Consider the following 21,935-nt stretch of genomic DNA (forward strand, 5'->3'; position numbering starts at 1 on the left):
CAGAGACCCTGGACTTAAAACAGTTCGCACAAACCAGAACATTGACTAAATGGCCCATAATCTCCTTTAGTCTAAATAATAAAAGCAATACCTGCAACAAAAAATAAATAAATCTTAAGTACGAGAGGCCCAGAGTTGACTCCTCCAAGCCACTCTGGAGTCTTGACAGATTGACTCTGCATTCATTTGTGCCTGAACTCTGCATGAACCTCAGCTTTAGGAAAAAAGGGCACCAACAGGCCAGAGCTGCCGGGGCAGAAACTGTGTGTGCGTCAACACCCAGCGCAAATATTGAAACTGCTGCCCCCTTTAACCATCACAAGAACATAGGTGGTCAGGTCCGGCAAACGTTTAGCTTGAGGTGAAGCCGAAACAAACACCGGAGGGTTCGAGTTTCAACTTCAATTCTTTGCTTTTTAAAAAAAACAAAAAAAACACACTGAAATTATGTAAAAATCCAAATCAAGATGTCAACCTGTGTCAGCTGTATCTGAGCAGAATTTGGGTAACAAATCCAGAGTGAGACCTGGCTCCCCGGAGTTTGTTGTCATGTTTAGAGCCCCTGGAGGTATTTCGAGGTGAAAAGGTCACTGGGAACCACCCCATGTGTTGTGAAAGATTCCTCTTGTCACATTATGCAAGGGGGAGACTTTGGTGAGACTATTAATGGAGGTCGGGATATAGAAAAAGAATTTGTAATGAGATTCAAAAACATTCATATTTAGAACAATTTATTATGTACATATATTTAGTTTTTTTAGAAAAGACTCCTGTAACAAAAGTAAAAGTTTGATTGGATTATCAGCACTGTTACAGCTCAAACATCTTTTCACATGAACAGGAAATGCAACACTTTTATTCCCGTTTTTTTTTATAAACTTTATTCAGCTAAATCAACTCAACACTTGTTGTAAAATACCCTGTAAATAAATAGTGCAAACAATGACACAGCATGGGCTTATGATGGGAAGCTTTCAAACACAAGAACGGACACAGACATAACCTGTATAAACTTCACAAGTCCACATGCATTTTTCACAGCTTTTCTGGAATGGTGCGACTGATGGAGGGGGGGAAGAAGTGGAGAGACCCTCACAGTCATATTTAATTTTTTTTTTAAAGTCACATCACGGTTCACAGTCTTTCCCCTTCGTCTTTGGAGAGGTGTCAGTGCCAGAGAGTTTCTCCACAGGTGCCGGGGTGCTGACCAAAACGCAGCCCAGCTTCTCGCGTTTCTTCTGCTTCATCCTGCGGTTCTGAAACCAGATTTTCACCTGCGTCTCGTTGAGCTCCAGACTGGCCGCGACCTCCACCCTGCGCGCCCGCGTCAGGTATTTGTTGAAGTGGAACTCTTTCTCCAGCTCGGTCAGCTGCTTGGTGGTGAAGTTGGTTCGGATCACGTTGTGCTGGCCGGGAACCCCGAACTCCGACAGGACAGCTGTGGAGAGAGGTGGATGGATGAATGGATGATGGAGGGGAGAGGGGGGGGTAAAATCATGACAGTCATGGAGCTGAAGAATGGCGTTTGCACGTGAGGATAGAAAAAATATCAAACATTAGTGTCTAAATACATTTTCAGAACAAATTGAAACACTCCAGCTTCATTCTGTGGTCTGATCTGAGCTTTACGCGCTGTGAGAGCTCTCCTGGCTTCTCTGAATGACTCTCTAATGCTCACATTTAAGGATGAACGAACCTGTTTTAGGGGGATTCCTCTTCACTTTCATCCAGTCGAATGTTTTTGAAGTTTCCTCCACATGATCCAAATCCTTCTCCTTGCTCTGTGGCGGTAACCTTGTGTAAACACTCTCTGGATATTCTTGAAGCCTACTCTGATCCCCGTTGCCAAAATGTAGATACTGGCTGCCGGTTGCAACTCCAGGCCCACAGCTGTCCCCGGTGTAGGGAGCCATGTTTGTTCCAAGTGGTGAAACTTGCGCGTGTATGTAGCTCCGGTCCTGTTCGGGTGCGAGGCCGTACTGGTGATGTCCGTACTCCAGAGCTGAGCCGTACATGGAGTTCCCCGGTGTTCCAAACTGCAGATCCAAGTTGACGTGCGTCTGGTGGTGCAGAGGCAGACTCGGGGTTTGGTGTGGGGCTGAAGTTGCAGCAACTAAGCGACCGTCCGGTGCGTAACTATCACTTGTTGCGCACGAGTTGGACGACATGTATCCATGGTTCAAATTGTGATATCCGGCCTTGGCACTGAAGATATTTGCTCCTCTGTTGCACACAGGATAGTCTAAGTAGGAGTTCATCCTGGAGCTGGGCCTATTGTTTGTTCAGAAGTGATCAAGACTGAGCAGTCATTAATCGGTGCTCCCTTTGCCCTAACCTTCTAGGTAGTATGTCAAAGCTGTAAAACTGCCTTCCACCCTCATATCACCTTCCTGACACACCATGTGACCCGCTAAACGCCAATGGCAAAGGACCTACAGCACTCTGTCAAGTCTGCGGGCTCGTCCATCAAACGGCTCGCATTTCCATGACAAATGCTTCAATCAAACTCGCTCATCCATCTGATAAGAACACAAACATCAGGACACATTTTTCGAGCTTCAGCGTTGGAGGAGTTAAAAATGACGAATTAATGACACACTTCAACAAAAAAAAAAATAATGTCAAATATGCGCGACATAATATGATAATAATAATAATGGATTCGGTATTTTAAATGTTGTGATAACGACCTTCAAGGATATAATGGAGCACACATCATGTTTTATTATTGTTTGGAGATGTCCAAAGTTACTACACAGACTGATAAATTATTCTTCTGAGGAAACTTGAACGCCACTCAAGGCAAACACGAGTAATAGTGCTGGATATTAATGTTTCACATAAATCTGTTTTTAAAATGTGCCTTGTGTGTAGTTTTAGGTGATATTATTCTTCGCTTTTACGCGTATTTTTTGCTTAATTCTCAGTGGAAAAACATCAAGTTTAAGAAGGGAGAAACTCTCCATGAATGTCTTTAAATCTAAAGTTTCCTCAGAGGGCTCGTTGGCGTATTACCAAAACATTTCTTCGGCCTTTCGTCGACGTGAATCGTGCAGACAGACTGACTTTGAAAAGCATGCGCAGTGACTTCAGTGATCCATCATGCGTTCTTTTTAAAAAGATTGACAGCCTGTGTGGCCCACTTCACCCATAAAAGAACAAAGACACATTTAAGAACCATACCAGCTTCTTTTTTTCCACGTCTTTTCCAGCCTCTCTCTCTCTAACGACACCAAGACTGTAATGTGATATCATCCCCCCCAAAAACCCTATCACATCCACGCTCATCTCTAATTAAGTAAGAGTTAATGTGATGTTATAGACCTCGAGTGCTAATTAAGCTTCAGCGAGAAAGGGGGGGAAAAAGGAAATTTGGCATTTTTTTCTCCCACGTTTTGGCCGAATAACAGTTATCTTGTCTTTTCGTGTATTTACTCTGGAGTCTGTTGGAGAGGAATCTCAAATTTATTTCTGTAGCTGAACAGCGAGCATTTTAATCTCAGACACACAGGATGGGCTGGATTACAGCAAAATATCTCCTGGAGGACTGAAGCCCATGCGTAAAAGTGAACACAACAATAAATCTAAAATGCACAAGATGAATAAATACAAATAAATAAGGCCTTGAGACTTAATATTTAGGTTCATAAATAAATAATAAATATGCATGCATCAAGACAGAGCAGTGGAGTCTTTTTTTCTCGTGTTGTCGCTACAGATGAGTCAGTTTTGGAGCTTGCATGATTCTGTCCTGACTGCAGCTTTGTTGGAAATATGAGCCGGTAACGTCCACGTTTGGGTCTGTGGTGTACTGCGCGTTAAACTGCGGGCCGTGCGCGAAGCCTGGAGCTGGATATTTTGAGTATTCTGCCGGGTACAAGGCCGGCTGGTGTTGTTGGGACTTGAGCGAGGGGGAGGCCGGCTGGTAATCCCCGCCCAGATGGACATAACCCAGGCTGGAGAGAGTGGGGCTGCCCGGGGCGGAGGGAGAGGACGGGGGTGAGGAGGAGGAGGTGGTGTTGGTGGTGGTGGTGTTGAGGCCTTGCACTCTCTCGTCCTTTTTCTGCTTCATCCTCCGGTTCTGGAACCAAATCTTAATCTGCCTCTCCTGGAGGTTGAGCAGTCTGGCCATCTCCACCCGCCTCGGCCTGCACAGGTAGCGGCTGAAGTGAAACTCCTTCTCCAGCTCCACCAGTTGCGCACTCGTGTACGCGGTGCGCGTCCTCTTGGAGGCCGGGGTCGAGCTTGGAGACTTCTCGGTGCAGTCTGCGGAGACAAACAGTCAGAAAGAAGCTTCATGAGTCATTCTCCGTGCTGCTCCCTTCAGCTGACTCAGGATAACCTGAACAGATAATTAAATAAATAACATTTTGTTTATAACTTTGCATGTTTATGTCTTTAAATGACACCTTACGCGTGGAACGAGCCTAAAACCTGAGCCCAGGTGTGTTTCTCCTTCCTCTCCATGCCTGACTGTAGCTTGGTTAACAGCTGACCTTTTGAACTTGAAAACGAGAAAATAGCCTGTAAGATAATTTCCTTAATTATCTGTATAATAACTCTTTAAAGGGAGCAACCTGACACAAATATATGAAAAATCAAGTTTGTTTACAAGTCACTCAGAGCTTTTGTTTCCAACCTGAGAGGAGAAGATGTTTTTTAAAATGACTTTGTAATTTTAGGTTTCGCTCACAGCATTTAAAAAGTGGAATGTTCTGATAAAAAAGTTGATATTAAACATAAAGTTTTTGTTTTTCTAAATCTAAATCCACATATTATCTGCACAGGCTGTACAGGCCTCTGTTAGCTTTGGATTAAATTAAAAATAAAACAGATTTTATTATGATCAGCCTTTTATTAAATGTAAATGATGCTCCACTTAAAAACCCTCACTATTACAAACTTTTCTCCTTTATAATTTAATTAATTAGTTTTTTTTGCGTCTTTTTAAATAAATCTTCGTGTTTGTGTCTTTAAATGGATCCTGAACATGACGTGAGTCTGTAAGCTGAGCCAAGGTGTGTTTATCCTCCTGCTGCATGCCTGCCTCTTTATGATTAATAGCTTCCTGACCTTTTGAACCTGAAAAGGAGAAAATAGAAGCTAATTTCCTCCATTAACTGTAAATGAAAAGGCCTCATTTGGAGACAATCGCTGCCTGTTTTTTTTTTTATGTCATACAGACCTGCGATTCTCCTGCCGTGTTTCTGATCTGAGTGTCTGGACTCTTTCATCCAGGGGAAAATCTTTTTACTCATTGGAGACTTTTGGTTTGACCTCCGGGGGAACGTGCGCTCAAACGTCTCCACTTGCGCCAGTTCTTGGCGTTGGTGCGCAGCCGCTTGTTGTTGTTGTTGTTGTTGTTGGCTGCACCCAAACCGGCTGACATCATGGCTGAAGTAATCGTGTTGCTGGATGCTGATGTGTGCAGCGTTGCTTTTCTGCATTTCCATGAAATGTGCACCGGGGCCCCCTTTGACCTTCTGACGGAGCGCTGGCAGCCAAATGTCACATGGCAGGTTTCCAGAGAGCCCTGGGCTTCTGGCCTGAGAGGATCCAGAGAGAGGGGGGGAGAAAGAGACGGAATCAGGGAGGAGACCACATGATCCATCTTATCAACTCAATAGTATGCTGACATGAATAGCAAACCTCTCCTGGCCCGGAGAGGGGATGGAAAATGAAGAGTTTTGTGGAAATAAACCGTCTGAAAAACAAAAAATCTGAGCAGAAATTAAATAATTTCTCTTTGTTTACCACAAAACAATTAACAGGCCTGTAAGGAGGCTCATTTTCTATCTGATTATGATGTGAAACAGCTCAAGTAAAAGATATATAATGAATATAAATGAAGAAATAAGCTTATTTCAGCTGACTTTAAAAATGATAAATAAAACACTGAGCATAACGATAGCACAAGTCCACACAGAGACATGCAGACACACACAAAAAGGCCCATGAAAAATAAAAATGCATTTAATCTAAATCTAAAAATATCCTAATAAATACACTGCTTTTGTTCTTTTATCAATACTGTGCGTCTCATAACGACATTAGGCCTGCAGCCTCTGTTTTCTTATTCACATAACGGATTAGTCCTGTCTCAACGTTTTCAAGGAAGAAAATTAAATGTTATATCACGAGCTGCTAAAAAAAACATCCATCAGACAAAATAACACGAGGGTCCATTGTGTTTCTGTTTGTGTTTTTATGGCCTGAAATGAAGCAACAAATAAAAAATAATCTGAGAGAAAAACACACACAGCGCCACATTTCATCCAGAATCTTAAAGAATTAAAAACTAAAACCACGTCAGAGCAGAAGAAACAGATTTTAAAGGAGCAAGAAAGAAGCAGTGAGAGAGAATAAAGTCTGGAGGCATGCAGCTTTATGAACTCTGGTTGAACCTCGGCTGGAGTCAGGCTCGTAAATCATAAAGACACATAACCCAGTCCGCGGCACAACACCCGGGCTGCCTTACCTCCACAACCTACATTCATCCACGCACTGAAACAATCCTCGCGGAAACAAATACACCTCCCTCTCTCCCTCTTTCTCTCTCTCACCTTTTTCTTTTTTTATTTTTTTGGATAAAGAAAAAGAGGAAAAACTCCAGATTAGAATAATCCCTGCAGAGAACGCGGCTCTCGCATTAGATGCTGATGATGGTGGTGGCTTGGTGAGGCAGAGTGGACAGTGTTTCTGCAGCTCACACCGCCCTGTGCATAGCATTTCTGCACACAATGTCAGCCTGTGTGTGTGTGTGCGTATGAGTGGGTGTGTGTGTGTGGAAAAAGAAGCTCTTTCTTTTCTTGCTGATCATGCAAGCTCGGTTTTATATATGATAATAGCCCCCTGTGATAAAGAAGACTTCTGTATTTTTATTTTTACGCGTTTTTGTGACTCGTTCTGCAGCTTTTAAAGGAGCAGAGTGTGAATCCAAAAAAATAAAAAATAAATTGGCAAGTGGAGCTCATTTAAAGTGGATTTAGAGAACCCAAATGTTCTGTTAAGAAGACGCAGCAGCACTGACATGGATTCAAATGAGGCAAAAATGAAGCTGCTAGTTTTTATTTTATTCAGCGCAGAAATCTCACTTATATGAACACACACACACACACACTACACACTCATCTCCACGTCTCTATTCTGTTTAAACAGTCCTGGGAACTTGTCCAACGCTGTAATAATAAATTCAAACATCCCCGTTTAGGACCGATGCCAGAGAAAATAATAAATTACTCGAGCAAAAAAAAAAGAAAAGGAAAGAAAGCTATCAGTATTTAGTCTGAGTTTTTTTTTTAACACACTCACATACCAAGTGCATTACGTCTTATTTATGTAATGAGTTTTTTTTTTCTAATTTAGATGAGTGAGTCATTTCAGAGCAGACAGTGGTCAGCAGCAGCTTCCATTAAAAAGTTTCTAATGAGGAGCTCGGTTTCTCGGTTTTTGGGTTTACATGGCAGGCATCGATTGGCTCTGCTTTGATCTCTCATCTTCGTGTGTGTTTGATTGGCTCTGAGAGGTAATATTTAACCGAGCAGCGTTAATTAATGTAAATGAACACCTTTGATCTGTGAGCCGTGCGCGTCTCCACACACACACGGATCATTTGAATACAGGAAAAAAAAGAAAGTTAGAGTCAAATATCTTTAAAGCTTCACAAAAAATGTGCCAGTTTGTTTATAAATTAACGCAGTTTGACATTTCCAGCCACATTTTGTGGATTTTATTCACTTTCCCCACAGTTCTCACGGTGATGAAGGCCATGAGATGTGGCTTAAAGCTCTGGAAATCCGTCACTTACTGCCTATCAACAAACATACATATGTGCGCCTAATAAACTGGTGACTTCTATGCGTAAATGCGCCATAAATCTCCATGATGGCGCCATAAAAGTTGCCATATAAATACAAAGAAGGAAAAAGTCTAAATCGACTCGTGATGGATGAGACAGAGGAAGAGGAGGAGAAGGAGGAGGAGGAGGCATGCAGATGATGGAGATATAAGAGTATAAATATGAATTCATATTTGAGCCCTGTGGTCTGTGACACTCACAGTTATATCTTTCAGATGTGACAACATCCCAGAGCTGCATTTTACATCCCATCTCCATCACCACGGCGAGCTCCACACTCCTCATGCTGCCTGCGTGTCTGATCCGTGATGGACATGTACACACACACCCACCACCTCCTCCACCTCCACCTCCTCCATTCAGTCCGCAGGCCTGCTGACAAATGCAGCGCACTGCAACCTCTCTTGTCAATTAGCTGCAGGAACCACGTGTCCGCGTGGAGGCGATTTATGGCTCTGAATTAATTCAAAGACAGTTGAATCAACAGTAGCTGCAACTTCATTTCCCGCAAACAACGTAAGCAACAGACACAGAGGACATAAATCAGCTAATAAACGCATGAACAAAACAGAAAAAACAGAGTTTGAGTAGAAAATCAAGACGAGAACTTAAAAAAATGCGCATTATAAAGTAGTTATAAGCAGACATAAGAGCTTATTGATGTTTGTCAATAACTATAACCCCTGTTTTTATCAATGGAGCTGATAAAAACAGTTATAATACAATAATAAATGCAATATTAATACAACATATAACCAGAGGAGGAGTTGTGAGAGTTATAAACAGTTATGTCTGCTTATAATCACCTTTATAAACGTGACTCAGTCTCTGACTCCGCCTCTCAGCACAGCAGAAAATGAATCTTTGGTAAACTTACTTTCTCCTGCCGGTTCTGCTCATCGGCTCCGGTTCTCGGTCCACTCTGTTTGGAGAGTCTTGTTGTTTGTTGAGTTTCCTCCTTCAAACTAAACTAAAAAAAAAAAAACTCCTCCTCGACTTTTCCAGGCAGTGCTGCTGTGAAAAGAAGATAAACGACGCGCTCGAACAATGGCCCGCATTGAAGGGCTCGAACTGCAACTTTCACAGATGTCATATTCTCCAGCTACAAGCAGAGAGCAGGAAGGCCTGCAGCTCAAAACAGAAAACATCACATATGTCGCAGGCTGCGTGTTATTTATTATTTATTATTATTTATTTATGTCACACACACACACACAGCTCCTCGAGGTGAAGTGTCATCACCTACATACTCCCCAAGACGCGAATTTGTGGCTGCTGCGACGTTTACACAAATTCGGATCTACAGGGTATATATAGATGACAGGCCAGGGTGTGTGTGTGTGTGTGTGTGTGTGTGTGTGTGTGTGTGTGTGTGTGTGTGTGTGTGTGTCCTTAATTATGAATTATGATTTAAAAACAGTTTTTACTTTTCAGACAACATCCTGTCTCTGCACAATTATTACAGCAGGAATAAAAAAGAAAATTTCAATTTATTTAAATTTCTAAAAGCTGCTTTATTACTTTCTAATAATCCATCATGTCTGTAAACATTAATAAGTAGTTTAAAACATTAAGGTGCCGTTTTAAATGCTAATAAGTCATTAATAAATTGATTTAACCACCAGGTCTGTAGTTATAAATGCCATTAAAGTCATTAATAACTTGTTTAATACATCAAGTGTGTAGTTACAAATGCAAAATAAATTATTAATAAAGAGGTTTAATCCACCAAGTGTGCCATTATAACTGTTAATACATCACTGAGTAGTTTGAAACGTTATAAATGTTAATAATTTATTCATAAAGGTGTTTAATCACCACATCTGTGGTTATAGATGCTAATAAGTCATAAATAGATTTATTCAACACCATGTCTGCTGTTATAAATGTTAATAAGTCATTAATAAGTGGTTTAATGCATCGAGTATGTAGTTATAAATGTTAATTATTTATTCATAAAGGAGTTTGATCAACACATCTGTAGTTATAAATGTTAATAAGACATTAATAACTGGTTTCATACATAAAGAGTGCCGTTATAAATGCTAATAAGTCATAAATAGATTTATTCAACACCATGTCTGCTGTTATAAATGTTAATAAGTCAGTAATAAGTAGTTTAATGCATCAGTTAATGCACCATTATAAATGCTAATTTAATAATAATAAAGGGGTTTAATCACCAGGTCTGCTGTAATAAGTCATTATTAAGTGTTTACTAATCCAGCGTGCGGTTATAACTGTTAATAAGTCGTTAATAAAGCGGTTAAATACACTGAATCTGCAGCTGTAACCTGACAACCCTGAAGTTTGTTATTTATGACCTATAATCTCTAAAGCTGTAAAACGTATAATAAAACTTTACGACCGTTTATTCTGACTTTCCTCTGAGGTTTGTGTCTGTAACAGTTAATAGAGGAAATCATAGACATGTTAAAGTCACACTATGAGCAGTTATAGCCGTGATTTATGTCACAGTTCATACACAGTAGTCTCAGACTCACAGCACAAAGTAAAAATACTCTTACTATACTAAGTAATAAAATAATATATATAAGCAGCATTTCACTGTGAGCTGGAGCTAACATCGGGGTCAAACCCCTCCAAAGGGTCACCAGATAAATCTGAGAGGTTGTCGGATGATTAATGAAAACTTCTTCAGGACAAGATTGTTTTCATTTTTGGGGACATTTCTCCCATTTTTAACTTTTTGCAGGGTAAATATTTAATTTCTTTTTACATCTTTGACCCTCAAACAGAGACAGAGACACCGGAAACATGATTAAACTTTAAACACGAAGGTTTGGAACTCATCTGAAAAGTAACTCTAGCTGCCGGGTAAATGTAGTGGAGTATTATTTGCCTGTAGTAGAGTTTGAAGTAGCTTAAAATACAAATACTCAGCTTGTACTTGAGTGCAGTACTTTGCTTCTAGAGAATCAGATTTTATCAGATCACACAGTCTCACCCTGACTTAAAGTCAAAGTGTGTGGGGATTAAAGGTTTATTCTGCCCACTCCAGCCCACGGAGATAACTAACAAACAGGCTCGGAGTGACTCTGGTGTTTGTGTGTCTCTGCTCTGTAACCTTCAGGCCCCTCATGGTGATAAGAGCCCGAGCAGAGAGGGAGGAAAAAGCCATCCATCATCCACCAGGCTCGGTCTGAGGCGCCCTCTCCTGGCTGCACCTCCGCATCACATCATCTGAGAGCAGCAGCAACAGTGAGGTGAGCTCACACACACTCTCACACACAAACTCACACACACACACACACACTCTCACATACAACCAGATGTTGAACATCCATGACACCACAGACTAACCTCCACCCCCCCCAAAAAAACCCCACTCAAGGTGACATTTGTTTTATTTCATCGTTAAGATGTGAGATTTAAAGTGGTTACTGAGCTGAAGTTTGGATATTTTTTTACTTATTTAATTATCAAATAAACACATTTTTAAATTTATATTTAACATTAAAGCTGATTTGGTAATTTATAACCAAATTAACTGAAGGAAACTTTGTTTTTATTCTTTAAAAATATGATTTTTTTTGTGTGTTTTTGCTGCTTTAAGTTTCCTTTCAGCCTCATTATTTACTCTCACATGTCTACACACACTTCCAAACTCTCACTGCAGAGCACGCCACCCACAAAAGAAAAAGAGGCGCTAAACTCTTAAATTTACGCATCAGTGTTTGCACTGATTTACGCACATTACGCACGGCACATGTTAAGAATAAAACACGTGTAATCCTGTCGTGTGTTTAAACACACACTGCCTTTCTTTCTTTCTTTCTTTCTTTCTTTCTTTCTTTCTTTCTTTCTCTCAGATGAGAGTCTCGATCGTGACAGTGCAAAGTCTGGCAGGCAGCAGCGCGCTTCCTCCTGACGCATCTGCGGGGCTGCAGTCTCTGTCGTCGTCTACTGACCCAGCGATGATCCCCGCCGCTATGAATTATGCATGAGATCCGGGTACAGATTACCCCTATCAATATGCAATACTCATTACGCTGGTTAAATTGCCACTTAATAGTTATGAATATGTGGAAAATGTCTGGGACCCCTTTATAGCCCAGCACTGATTTTAACTTTTTTTATATTTTTACCTGGAATGAAGGAAGACTTTGAAAACACAAGTCTTCTATAATATCATTATGTTTTATTAGTGGCCGGCAGACAATGCACACAGCCTCACAGTTACATAGGGGGGGCTGAGATTTCTTTATGTGGAAGCAGTGAAGCTTGTGTCCAGCTCCAGAGTTGTCCGAGACTTCACCTTTGGCCGCTCGGTGACTTGTCAGACCGGAATAAATCACTCCGGCATCTCGCTCAAGTTCGTTTCATGTCCTCAAATTAGCCTTTTTTAAAATTCTTTTAAAAACATTTTGCACAATAAAACACATTGTGTTTTTAAAATTTGAACATTTCTGATGAAAAAGCCTAAAAACACAGTGGAAAGTTTTTAAATAAAACATGTGAAATAATTTAAAATGTGGAAGAATTCTGCCTCGAACTCAAAGAGTGTAAACAACATTTAAAAAAAAATAAAACAGGCACCCAGAAGCCTCCATAAAAATCATATTTAATCTGACATTTCAAAATAAAACCTTAGCTCTCTTTATAAACACACTTTTCTCCGAGTTTCTCCTAAACAGGACTGGACATGACTTCCGTCCCCCCCCCAGTCCAGCCTTTTTCCAGTCCCATCCATGCAGTTAAGCCGTCACTTTCATTCAAGGTTGTGAATTATATAGTACATTGTCTACTCCCCAAAACCATAAAACCAACTTTATGGACCTCACGTGACTTTTCACAGTCTGTAAGTAATATAGGCCTATACAATCTTTGGCAAGGGGGGATTTTTACCAACTTCAGCCATGCCTTTATACCTGTAAGCCAAAGCCACTCTTTATTTTTGCTTCTTTTTATTATTTTTCTTTATAGGATTTTATCACCACAGCGAGAAAACGCGCGTCTGTCTGCAGAGAGGTAAGTGTGCAACCAGAAAGAAAAAAAAAAGTCTGTTTTGTCTTGTCAAACTGTTTTATACTGCGTGCAGGTTAATCTCAAATATGTTTAAAGAAAAATATTTCTACTTGATAATTCACGAGACACGTTCAAAGCAATTGAGAGAAACTTTTTATTTCCAAGCGCTATGAGTTCACTTACAAATACAAAAAGCTTATTGGCGAAAAAAGCTCACATCACTGCCTATCCACAGAATAACCCTTTGCACTAAAAATTTATCACATTGACAGGTTGAATACATTTGCATTGCTCATAATTAGATCTAAACAATAATAATAATAATTATAATAATAATAATAACAGATGCACAAAATATCCTAAAGAGCTACACATTGGCTTGTTTATGAAAGTTGATGGATTTTTTTTTTTTGGCCACACAAGATCAGAAAATAGCATAAAAACTGACACTGAAGCGCTTTGAATGGCCCCGGAATACATTAGGTTTACATTCAATGAAGAGCAGCATATGGTTTGGAATTATTATTATTATTTTTTTTTTCTTTACTATTTTTTAAGTGTAACTGTACAATGAGTTTACTCCTGTTAGACCGTCAAGAAGTCACAATAAAGAGCTCAAGTTGAAACACCTTCAAGAAGAGAGAGAGAGAGAGCAAAAGAGAGAGAGAGAGAGAGACAATTAACACCCCCCCACCTCCCCAAAATAATATTTACATCTTATTTTTCCAATTAGGGAACATCTAAGCTATCATAATACAACAACAGTCAACTAAAAATGGCATTTTAAGACCACAGAATACTTCTTTTTCTATCACAATAGCATGCTGGAAGGTGCTGCGCTTTCAATAGCTTTACAGTACTCATGGATTTTTCTTTTCTTTTCTTTTCTCTTTTTTTTGTTGTTTTATTATCATTATTATCATTTTAACTCTTTTTTTTTCTTCCTCCCCCAAAAGTTATTCAGTTGTGGAAGGCGCTGCCTCCTGTTACAAGACTCATGCTTTTCAGTTTATTGTCCTTCTTCCACTTCATCCTGCGGTTCTGAAACCAGATTTTGATCTGTCTTTCGGAAAGACACAGGGCGTGGGCTATCTCTATCCTCCGCCGTCTGGTTAGGTACCTATTGAAGTGAAACTCTTTCTCCAGCTCTAGCGTCTGGTAGCGGGTGTACGCAGTTCGGGCCCTTTTCCCATCAGGTCCAGTCATATCTACAATTTTACAGAAAATCCAGAAAATTAGCAGCTGCACTCTGAACAACAACAAGAAGCAGAAGGAGAACAGAGAGAGCACAGAGGGAGCTTTGGCTGCTGCTACACTTGTTTTTAACGTGTCACCATGCGTAATGGACAGAGGGGGTCACAACATGGAATGAGCTGATGCATGCAACCAACACGACACATAACAACACCATCTCTGTAAGCTCTCACCCTGCAGCCTCTGCCACATTTATGCCCCCCAAAAAAACCATCCACAGCCACCCCCATCCTCCTCCACCTTCACCTCTCTCAGGCTGTCCACCGAAAGCAAACAATCCCATAAAGACTTTACAAATACGGCCCTTTTTTTTATTACTCCACAATCATCCACACACACACACACACACACACCGACCTGCTCACTCATGCAACACTTGACAGATTTATGGCACACCGTCAGCGTGACATCCCAAACAAAACCAAATAATATTATTAGATGTGTAAATATACCATGGCTTATGTGCAGTTTCCGCATCCAGGGGAATATTTGTGGCGATTGGCAATCATTTGATGTGGGAGTAGAAGAGGTGGCGTTGGGGTCCTGCTGCTGCTGCTGCGCCCGAGGTGCCGTGCCGGAGCCGCCGCCGCCTCCTCCTACTCCTCCGCCGCTGCTGTGCGCGCCCTCCTCGGTCTCAGAGCCGACCGTGGCGTCCTCTATCTCCGTGAAATGAGCGCTGTTGCTTTTGTTGAGGTTGTTGACGCTGGAGGTCGTGCTCCGGTCAGAAGGAGGAGAGGAGCTTTTTAGTTCCAGCGGCTCACGGCTGGCCGTGGCGCACGACGGCGGCACCGGATCTGGAGATGAGAGCGAGCAGTTGGGTGTCTGTCTGTAACGGGCGTCCGGCGCGAATCCCCGGGCATCCTCTCTCACGGCACCGAAGTGGTTGCCGGTGTTGGTGCGGTTCACGGTTAGGTCCATGCCATTGTAGTTGTAGCCGAAAGACCCGGAGTGCATGGTGCCAGGGTCTCTGAAGGAACCGCTCACAGCGCCGTTAGTCCCATAATTTAGTAACTGATAGTCGGAGCCATTTGGATAGCGCCCTGAGAACGAGTTTACAAAGTAAGAGCTCATTTGCTTGGATTTTTAAAGCCTCGATTTGTAGATCTTTGTCGCTATAATCCTGTGTGCTTGCACGATTTATGGATGCAATCATGAATTATAAGCAATGAAGCCCTACTGTACTTTGCCAGGTATGCGGCCAAATATGGGAGAGCGTTCGGGAATCACGTGCCTTTGTTGACCAGTCGTAAATCCTCACTGATGACTTCAAGAGGTAATTCATGCTCCATGGTTACAAATGATGACGAAATAATGGTCGTTAGGCTCCAGTCAATGGTGCCTCCCCGCTGCGCCTTGGAGAGCCGTGCGGGCTGAGAGCGCCATCTCGCGGACGGTCGCTGTAATAACCTCCCGCCGGGACGCGCTGTCACGGGCCCCCCTGGAGCCATCCATCATTTATGTAACGCGCTGATAATATAGGCCACAAAAAAGGCTCAGGTAACACACGGCACAGACTTACCAAGCGCGCTGTTGGCACTTTTACGCACAGGAGTGTCCAACTGGAAACAATTTGAATCTTTACTTTTGGTTTTATAGGATTTATTCTGCACAAACGCTGCAACAATCCTGATAATAGTTGATGTAATAATAATAATAATAATAATAAATATATATAGAGATTATTCCTGAGCATGAACCACGCAACAAGAGTTTCCAATATACATCAAAAAGCCTTTATTTCTCTATGTACAATTTGTCCTAAACAAAAATATTGCACACGAATATCCAGATGTGCATTGAACACAACAATAAATAACATGGAACATCTCTCATCTGTACAAGTGTTAATGAAGTGTTTGATGGTACAACGAAGCCTACAGACTATCAGAGAGCAAGCACAGCACGAGATGGACAGAGGAGGACAGAGGAGGACAGAGGAGGACAGAGGAGGACAGGGGAGGACAGAGGAGGAGGACAGAGGAGGACCGAGCCTCGTTTCTTTTAGTGTCATGAGGACGAATAAAAACACACCATGATGAGGTAACAACACCCAAAACTAAACACTGGAAATGTATTTTTACATTTTGGCGGATTTTTTATTTATTTTTATTTTATTTTTTTTATATGTTGCATCGTCCCCTAAATAATAAAACACACGAGCACAAGGACAAACAAACAGAGGAGGACCCGCAGACATTATCACCGTGCAAATGAAGTCTATCACTCTACACGTCTCTAACAGCTGATTTTTGTTTTAATATCTACAAAGAAATAATACATTTTATTTTTGGGGGAGTGTGCACACCATCACACACACACATCATGCCTTTCTGTCAAAGTCCTTTTCTTATTTATTTTATTTTTAACTCTTCTTCTCCGCCTCCTCCTCCTCCTCCTCGGGTGTCTTTGATGGATTGAGCAGTTTGTTCTCCTTTTTCCACTTCATCCTGCGGTTCTGAAACCAGATTTTGATCTGTCTCTCCGTCAAACACAGGGCGTGGGAGATCTCTATCCGGCGTCTCCTGGTCAGGTAGCGGTTAAAGTGGAACTCCTTCTCCAGCTCTAGAGTCTGGTAGCGGGTGTAGGTCTGTCGGCCCCTGCGGCCACTGTTGCCAAAAGGACCTGGAAGAATAAAACATAAATAACAAAAAAGAAAAAAAAGAAATGATCAGTTAATATTTAAATGTCTTTCTTGGGTGAATTTCCAAAGTGTAGGAGGAGAATCTACCTGAGAGTGCACTCGAAATCTGAAGTCGTGTGTCTGAAAAAATACAATAAAGTGATATTTCAGATTTTTGGAGTGTTTCAACTCCAAATGACACACTCAGAACATTCAAATATAATATTTAGCTGTGTGTAAAGTAGTAGATTATAATACAGTAATTAACTGTACTAATATTTTACATGTTCTCCTCTAAAAGTCTCATCCTGTAGGTGCGTAAAGTGCCATCCAAGAGCATATATTTATATTTCTTTATATGTATATTTAATAAAATCAATATAATATTGCTGTATTATGTCTATGACATATTACACTGAGGTCATACTGTCACTTATATGTATTATAGTTTATTTTAAATGATGTCATGATGTGGCTACAGTAGGTTGGAGCGTATAGTGTGTATAACGCGTGGTGCGTAAGTGTGACCTCATGGTGTGTTCAGTCTCTCCTTGTTCTGAGACGTGATGAACAGTCAGAGTCAGGCTGCGCTTTAATCAACAAACCGTGTTTATTCTGTTTGATTCGTTCATGGAAGTTTCCCTGTGCGGATTAAAAAAGGCCCGTTTGTGGAGGCGCCATGTGACGCGGGGCTTTAAGTTGGAGCTCGGCTGATGTAGGCCTGTGGATGTGTATGTGTGCGCGTGTGTGTGCACGCGCGTGCGTGTGTATGTATATGTGAGGATGATGTGGCAGCCCTGAAGCTGCGTGAAGGTATCCGTGCGCAATCACCTCAAACTACTTTTATTTTTTATTTGTATTTATTTTCTGAGCGTGCGCTGACAGGTAACTCTGAGAGGTGCGGGGGATGCTCACGCACTTCCTCACGCAGAGCAGGACTCGTGCACACAGTAAACAGAAAACACAAAGTAAAAAAAAAATAAAATAAATAAGCGTGCACTTTGTGTTCTGCACTCACCGGCCGAGCAGGCGTTCATCCTCTGCATCCACGGATAGATCAACGTGGACGACTTGTCGTCGATGCTGCTGCTCATGCTGACAGCCTGCTCCGGGCACTCCGCTTTGCGCTGCTGATGCTCCTGAGTGACAAACAGCGGCTGCTCCTCGCGGCTGGAGAAAGCGCACGAGCCCTCCGCGTCCTTGTAGAAAGTCCCGACCGGGTTGTAGTCGCACGGTGCTCCGCCGCCGGCTCGGCCGTAGAGCGCCGCGGCCGCTGCGCCCGTCTGCTGGTAGTAGGACGCTGGGTAAACCTTCTCCTGCATGTTGGCTGCTCCATATGTGGCCGCGTTGGAGTAGTGTCTTAACGGATCGGTGTATCCCGAGGAATATAACGGTATCTGACCCAGGAGAGAGTCCTGTCCTCCCGGTAGAGACACGGGAAAAGTTGAGTTGACAAAATAGGAACTCATTGGGTGGACAACGGGGTGTATATACTCCGGAGGAATATGATTTGTTGTCTTTTATAGTCCAAGTGGTTTTGCCATTACTTTATCCGAGATTTGGTTTTTGCTGAAAGGGGGGGTTGTGAGGTGCCACTGACTACAGAGGGGAAGTGTACCATCTGATCAACCTCTGGCCAATCACCGCCGTCTGTGCTTGCACTATTGCACCCATGGGGGGCTCTTGTTGCGCGCGGGGGTCCCCGGTGAATCGAAACGAAGCGCTCGAGCCTGAGTCTGTTTTTTACGCACGCTCACGCACACAGATGCATAGAAAAAACACACACAACACACTAAATATAGAAACAACTGTGTGTGTGTGTGTGTGTGTGTGTGTGTGTGTGTGTGTGGTAACTTCTATGCAAATACCGTCCAGCAGAAACGGACGGACCTCTCCTTATCTCTTTGTGATAGACAAGCACGCGTGCACAAACTCTCCCTCAACACACACTCGTGCACTTACACACTCTCTCACACACACACACACACACACACGCACAATGCAAAAATAAGAAGGAAAACACATTGCGTTTTTTTTTTGCGCATTATTTCCATTTACGCACAGATGACAGTGGGACACCTCCCTCCCTCTCTCCTCCTCCGCCTCTGAGCTTCACCTCCATCCTCTTAGAATAATCTACCCCAACTAATAAACATGGAAACAGCAGAAATCCTCACAACGAGCCTCAGTGAGTCCACGAACAAACAAACAAACAAACAAACAAACAAACGTCACTAATCCTCATGTTTCACTCTTTGCTGTGTGAAGGCTCGACCTGCGTCTGACTCCAGCCTGAAGTCCACGAAGACGCGCGCAGGGCAGCAGAGAGGACACGCGCTCCCACACACATCATCATCACCATCATCATCATCATCACCATCATCATCTTCACCCACCGTGATCAAGTGGAAACTGATTTTCACTTTTAAAAAACAGTGTAAGTATAAAAGTCTGCCTCCAACTCACAGATCAATACAACAATTAAGCAGATCAATTAACGCCCCTGTCAGCTGTTTTTATTCATATTCTGCTCATTAACACCACGATCAGTAGCTGTTATTAATATTATGCACAATATAAATCAGTTAGCTTGTAAATTAGTGGCTTATTTTTTAAGAATAAGACAATTTTAGTGGCTGATCCTGCAGCGAAATGCGTTATTACAGGAGGTTCGTGCAAAAAAATACATGAATCAAGTGTTAGAATTTATATTTATGATGTTTATAATTCAAAATAAACAATTTCTACATTTTTATCAGTTTTCGTCTTTGGAAAAGTTCCAACATTCGATAGAAAATGAATAAAAATAACAAAATAATGTGAATATTTAATTTATTTCTCCGTTTTTAATGTTTAGGACATTATATAACTGAATAATCAGTTTTTTCCCCGTGTTTTGCTCAGATCCAGCGCGCTCTCGCTGATATTAAATCTTTATTATTTATTTTATTATAGATTTTTAAAAAAGTTGAATTTAAAAAAGACTCTGCAGTGAGTCCACGGTGCCGCAGCTGCACCAGGCCGCAGCCTCCTGACAGCTGCTGCACATCTGGACGGCGCGAAAACACGAAAACAAACAAAAACCGAGTCTGATGCGACGATTCTGCCAGAGATCATCACATGATCCTGCAGCATCAAACGGGACAGAGAATATTCCGCAGAGGCGCCACAATCCAACAAAACGTCCGAGGCGACGATTTAAATTTTAATATTTAATCTTTAGATTCAGTAAAAATCAAAAACAAACCAAACGGAGGGAGAATATTTGCGTAAAAATCATAAAAGATTTGGAAGAAGGCGCTCGGCGTGGAGACAGCGGCGCGTAAAATCAAGCTGCAGCTCGCCTGACTCCTTTTTGTTGAATAAAATCACATAAAATAGAATAAAATCAGCCGGCAGAGTGAAATATGTCGATGAACGATGCAGATTTTTAATAAAAACCGTGTCAGCGGCTGCACAGAGGCCTGTACGACCATCATCATCATCACCATCAGCATCACAGTCGAGCCTCTCCGGCCTGCAGCAGAAACCTCTCCCGGTTATAACAACACGACCAGGCCTCAAACTTTTTCACATCTCGGATGATTTTTACGCATTTACATGTGAAACACTGAGCTCTGCAGCGTGGCACGGGTTAACCAGAGCAGCAACTGGTTGTGAATAGCTCACAGCGCAAGAAGAAGAGGAGGAGGAGGAGGAGGAGAAGGAGGAAGGAGGAGGGAGGAAGATGCTTTAAACTGGATAATTGCCATTTTTCCTTAAAGACTGATCTTCCTCTTTTCCAGTCATCTAAACATCAGGCCTGCAGTGACAGCTCAGCCTCAACAGAGCAGCAGCTTGTGTTGGAGTTAATCGCCGGCATATTAAAACATGGTGCCCTTACCTTTGTTGATAATCCATCATTCCCTGTGTGGCTGCCACTCCGCGAGAAGAAGAAGACGCAGAAGAAGCAGCTCCTCTCGCTCTCTCCTCTCTGGCTGTTTCTCTCTCTCCCTCCACATTTCCCACTTTTGTTCAAAGTGCTTTCATGATAGTAATCCCCACCATCCAGGAGTGCGCTGATCCTTCATTTTCAAGTATAGAGCCACATTAACATGGCGCGCACAGCCCGGGCATTGCGCGGAGAGAGACAGAGGAAGAAAAAAAAAACAACACCAGAAAATGACGCGCACACGGCGGCCACAGTGTCCAAACCACGGCGCCGTGCGCGCGTTGCATACACAAAAGAGCCAAGAAAACGTTGTTACTAGTGTTAAGTGAATGAGCGGCGGAAAAACAGCAGCTGCAATATAACCTCATGGGAAATAAGTTCCCATTCCTGCTGTCCACATGACCGCCAGGAACCAATCCCCGAGCCTGGCGAGTCGTAAACTTCCACGGCAAAGTTGTAAATTTTCATAAACAGCAGCCGGTTTTGTGCCTAAGACAAGCTTCCTCATCGCCATCCCTGTTTTATTCTATTTGTCTCTCCAAAGGCCTGAGCTGTTTGAGATGTTAGAGATGTTTGAGCTGTTTGAGGAGGATTAAAATAAAAACAGGTGTACAGTTGCTGGGCTGGATGAGCTGCACTTGATTCTGCTTTCTAAAGGTCTGTACCGCTTCTTATTGTTCTCTAACACGCAGCTGCAGTGTGATGTGTTTATTTCAAACTTTAATTAATGAGATGATTTTAACCTGAGAGGAGTCCTGGCTTCAGTCCTCACACCGTGTGACCTCCTGCTTTAAGATCTCGTTCATTACGCACCAAAAGAATCTAATCTCCAAACCTCAGATTGCTTTGATTATTTATTTATTTTTTTGCGTCCAGACTTAAAGATTTTTTATTATTATTATTTTTGCATTAAAGACTTTTCATGGCCTCAGTGTGGAGCTTTCAATTCACTCTCTGCAGAGCAGCCTGAGCGCGCAGGCCGTGGATGGAGATGGAGCTCTGTGGCTGATTTCAGACCTGAAGAAACTTTGAATTTAAACTTTTTTTCTCTGAAGATCATCAGCACACACACACACACACACACACACACACACACACACACAGGTTATCAGCCGCATGTCTTATTTCCGTTTCTGCTTTTTGTCTCTAAATGATTTTTCTCTGCTGATTTCCAAAACAAACGAGGATTTCCGACATTTATAGACGCAATAAAACCATAAATTCCTGCGGTGCATCGCGCTCCCTCCTCCTGTGAGTGTGTGTGAGTGTGTGAGTCTGTTTGT

General features: G+C 42.1%; 4 protein-coding genes and 1 long non-coding RNA gene across 9 annotated transcripts in view; 1 reads left to right on the top strand and 4 right to left on the bottom strand.

Annotated features, from left to right (window-relative positions):
* LOC113747847 (uncharacterized) overlaps positions 1-21,935 on the top strand; it is a 31,682-nt gene that overhangs the window by 6,859 nt on the left and 2,888 nt on the right. For 2 of the 4 annotated variants that reach the window (XR_003463935.1, XR_003463934.1), the window contains exons 5-8: positions 10,953-11,085; positions 11,692-11,833; positions 12,806-12,850; positions 18,990-19,158. This is a non-coding gene — a long non-coding RNA (uncharacterized LOC113747847). Of the gene's footprint in view, positions 1-10,952; positions 11,086-11,691; positions 11,834-12,805; positions 12,851-18,989; positions 19,159-20,506; positions 21,310-21,935 lie in introns of all 4 variants that reach the window. The other 2 variants (XR_003463933.1, XR_003463936.1) reach the window with 2 other exon arrangements.
* Positions 753-2,278, bottom strand: hoxb1b (homeobox B1b). Its single transcript, XM_010748891.3, has 2 exons — positions 1,697-2,278; positions 753-1,438 (listed from the first exon to the last, which is right to left on the bottom strand). Exons 1-2 carry the CDS (start codon positions 2,256-2,258, stop codon positions 1,128-1,130), a joined length of 873 nt encoding a protein of 290 aa, XP_010747193.1. The 5' UTR covers positions 2,259-2,278; the 3' UTR covers positions 753-1,127.
* On the bottom strand, positions 3,697-20,651 carry LOC104933441 (homeobox protein Hox-D3). The gene is made up of 3 exons (XM_010748890.3): positions 20,605-20,651; positions 5,186-5,546; positions 3,697-4,266 (listed from the first exon to the last, which is right to left on the bottom strand). Exons 2-3 carry the CDS (start codon positions 5,451-5,453, stop codon positions 3,713-3,715), a joined length of 822 nt encoding a protein of 273 aa, XP_010747192.3. The 5' UTR covers positions 5,454-5,546; positions 20,605-20,651; the 3' UTR covers positions 3,697-3,712.
* hoxb5b (homeobox B5b) lies at positions 12,865-15,532 on the bottom strand. The gene is made up of 2 exons (XM_019274998.2): positions 14,554-15,532; positions 12,865-14,055 (listed from the first exon to the last, which is right to left on the bottom strand). Exons 1-2 carry the CDS (start codon positions 15,170-15,172, stop codon positions 13,808-13,810), a joined length of 867 nt encoding a protein of 288 aa, XP_019130543.2. The 5' UTR covers positions 15,173-15,532; the 3' UTR covers positions 12,865-13,807.
* hoxb6b (homeobox B6b) lies at positions 16,440-18,969 on the bottom strand. 2 transcript variants are annotated; one of them, XM_010748887.3, is made up of 3 exons: positions 17,740-18,969; positions 16,830-16,862; positions 16,440-16,723 (listed from the first exon to the last, which is right to left on the bottom strand). In XM_010748887.3, the coding sequence occupies exons 1-3, from the start codon at positions 18,188-18,190 to the stop codon at positions 16,464-16,466; spliced, it is 744 nt and encodes a 247-aa protein (XP_010747189.1). In that variant the 5' UTR covers positions 18,191-18,969; the 3' UTR covers positions 16,440-16,463. The 2 variants fall into 2 exon arrangements, with proteins under 2 accessions (XP_010747189.1, XP_010747191.1); XM_010748889.3 differs by lacking the exon at positions 16,830-16,862.

Source organism: Larimichthys crocea, chromosome XVI, assembly GCF_000972845.2.
Source record: "Larimichthys crocea isolate SSNF chromosome XVI, L_crocea_2.0, whole genome shotgun sequence".
Classification (NCBI taxonomy): Eukaryota; Metazoa; Chordata; class Actinopteri; family Sciaenidae; genus Larimichthys; species Larimichthys crocea.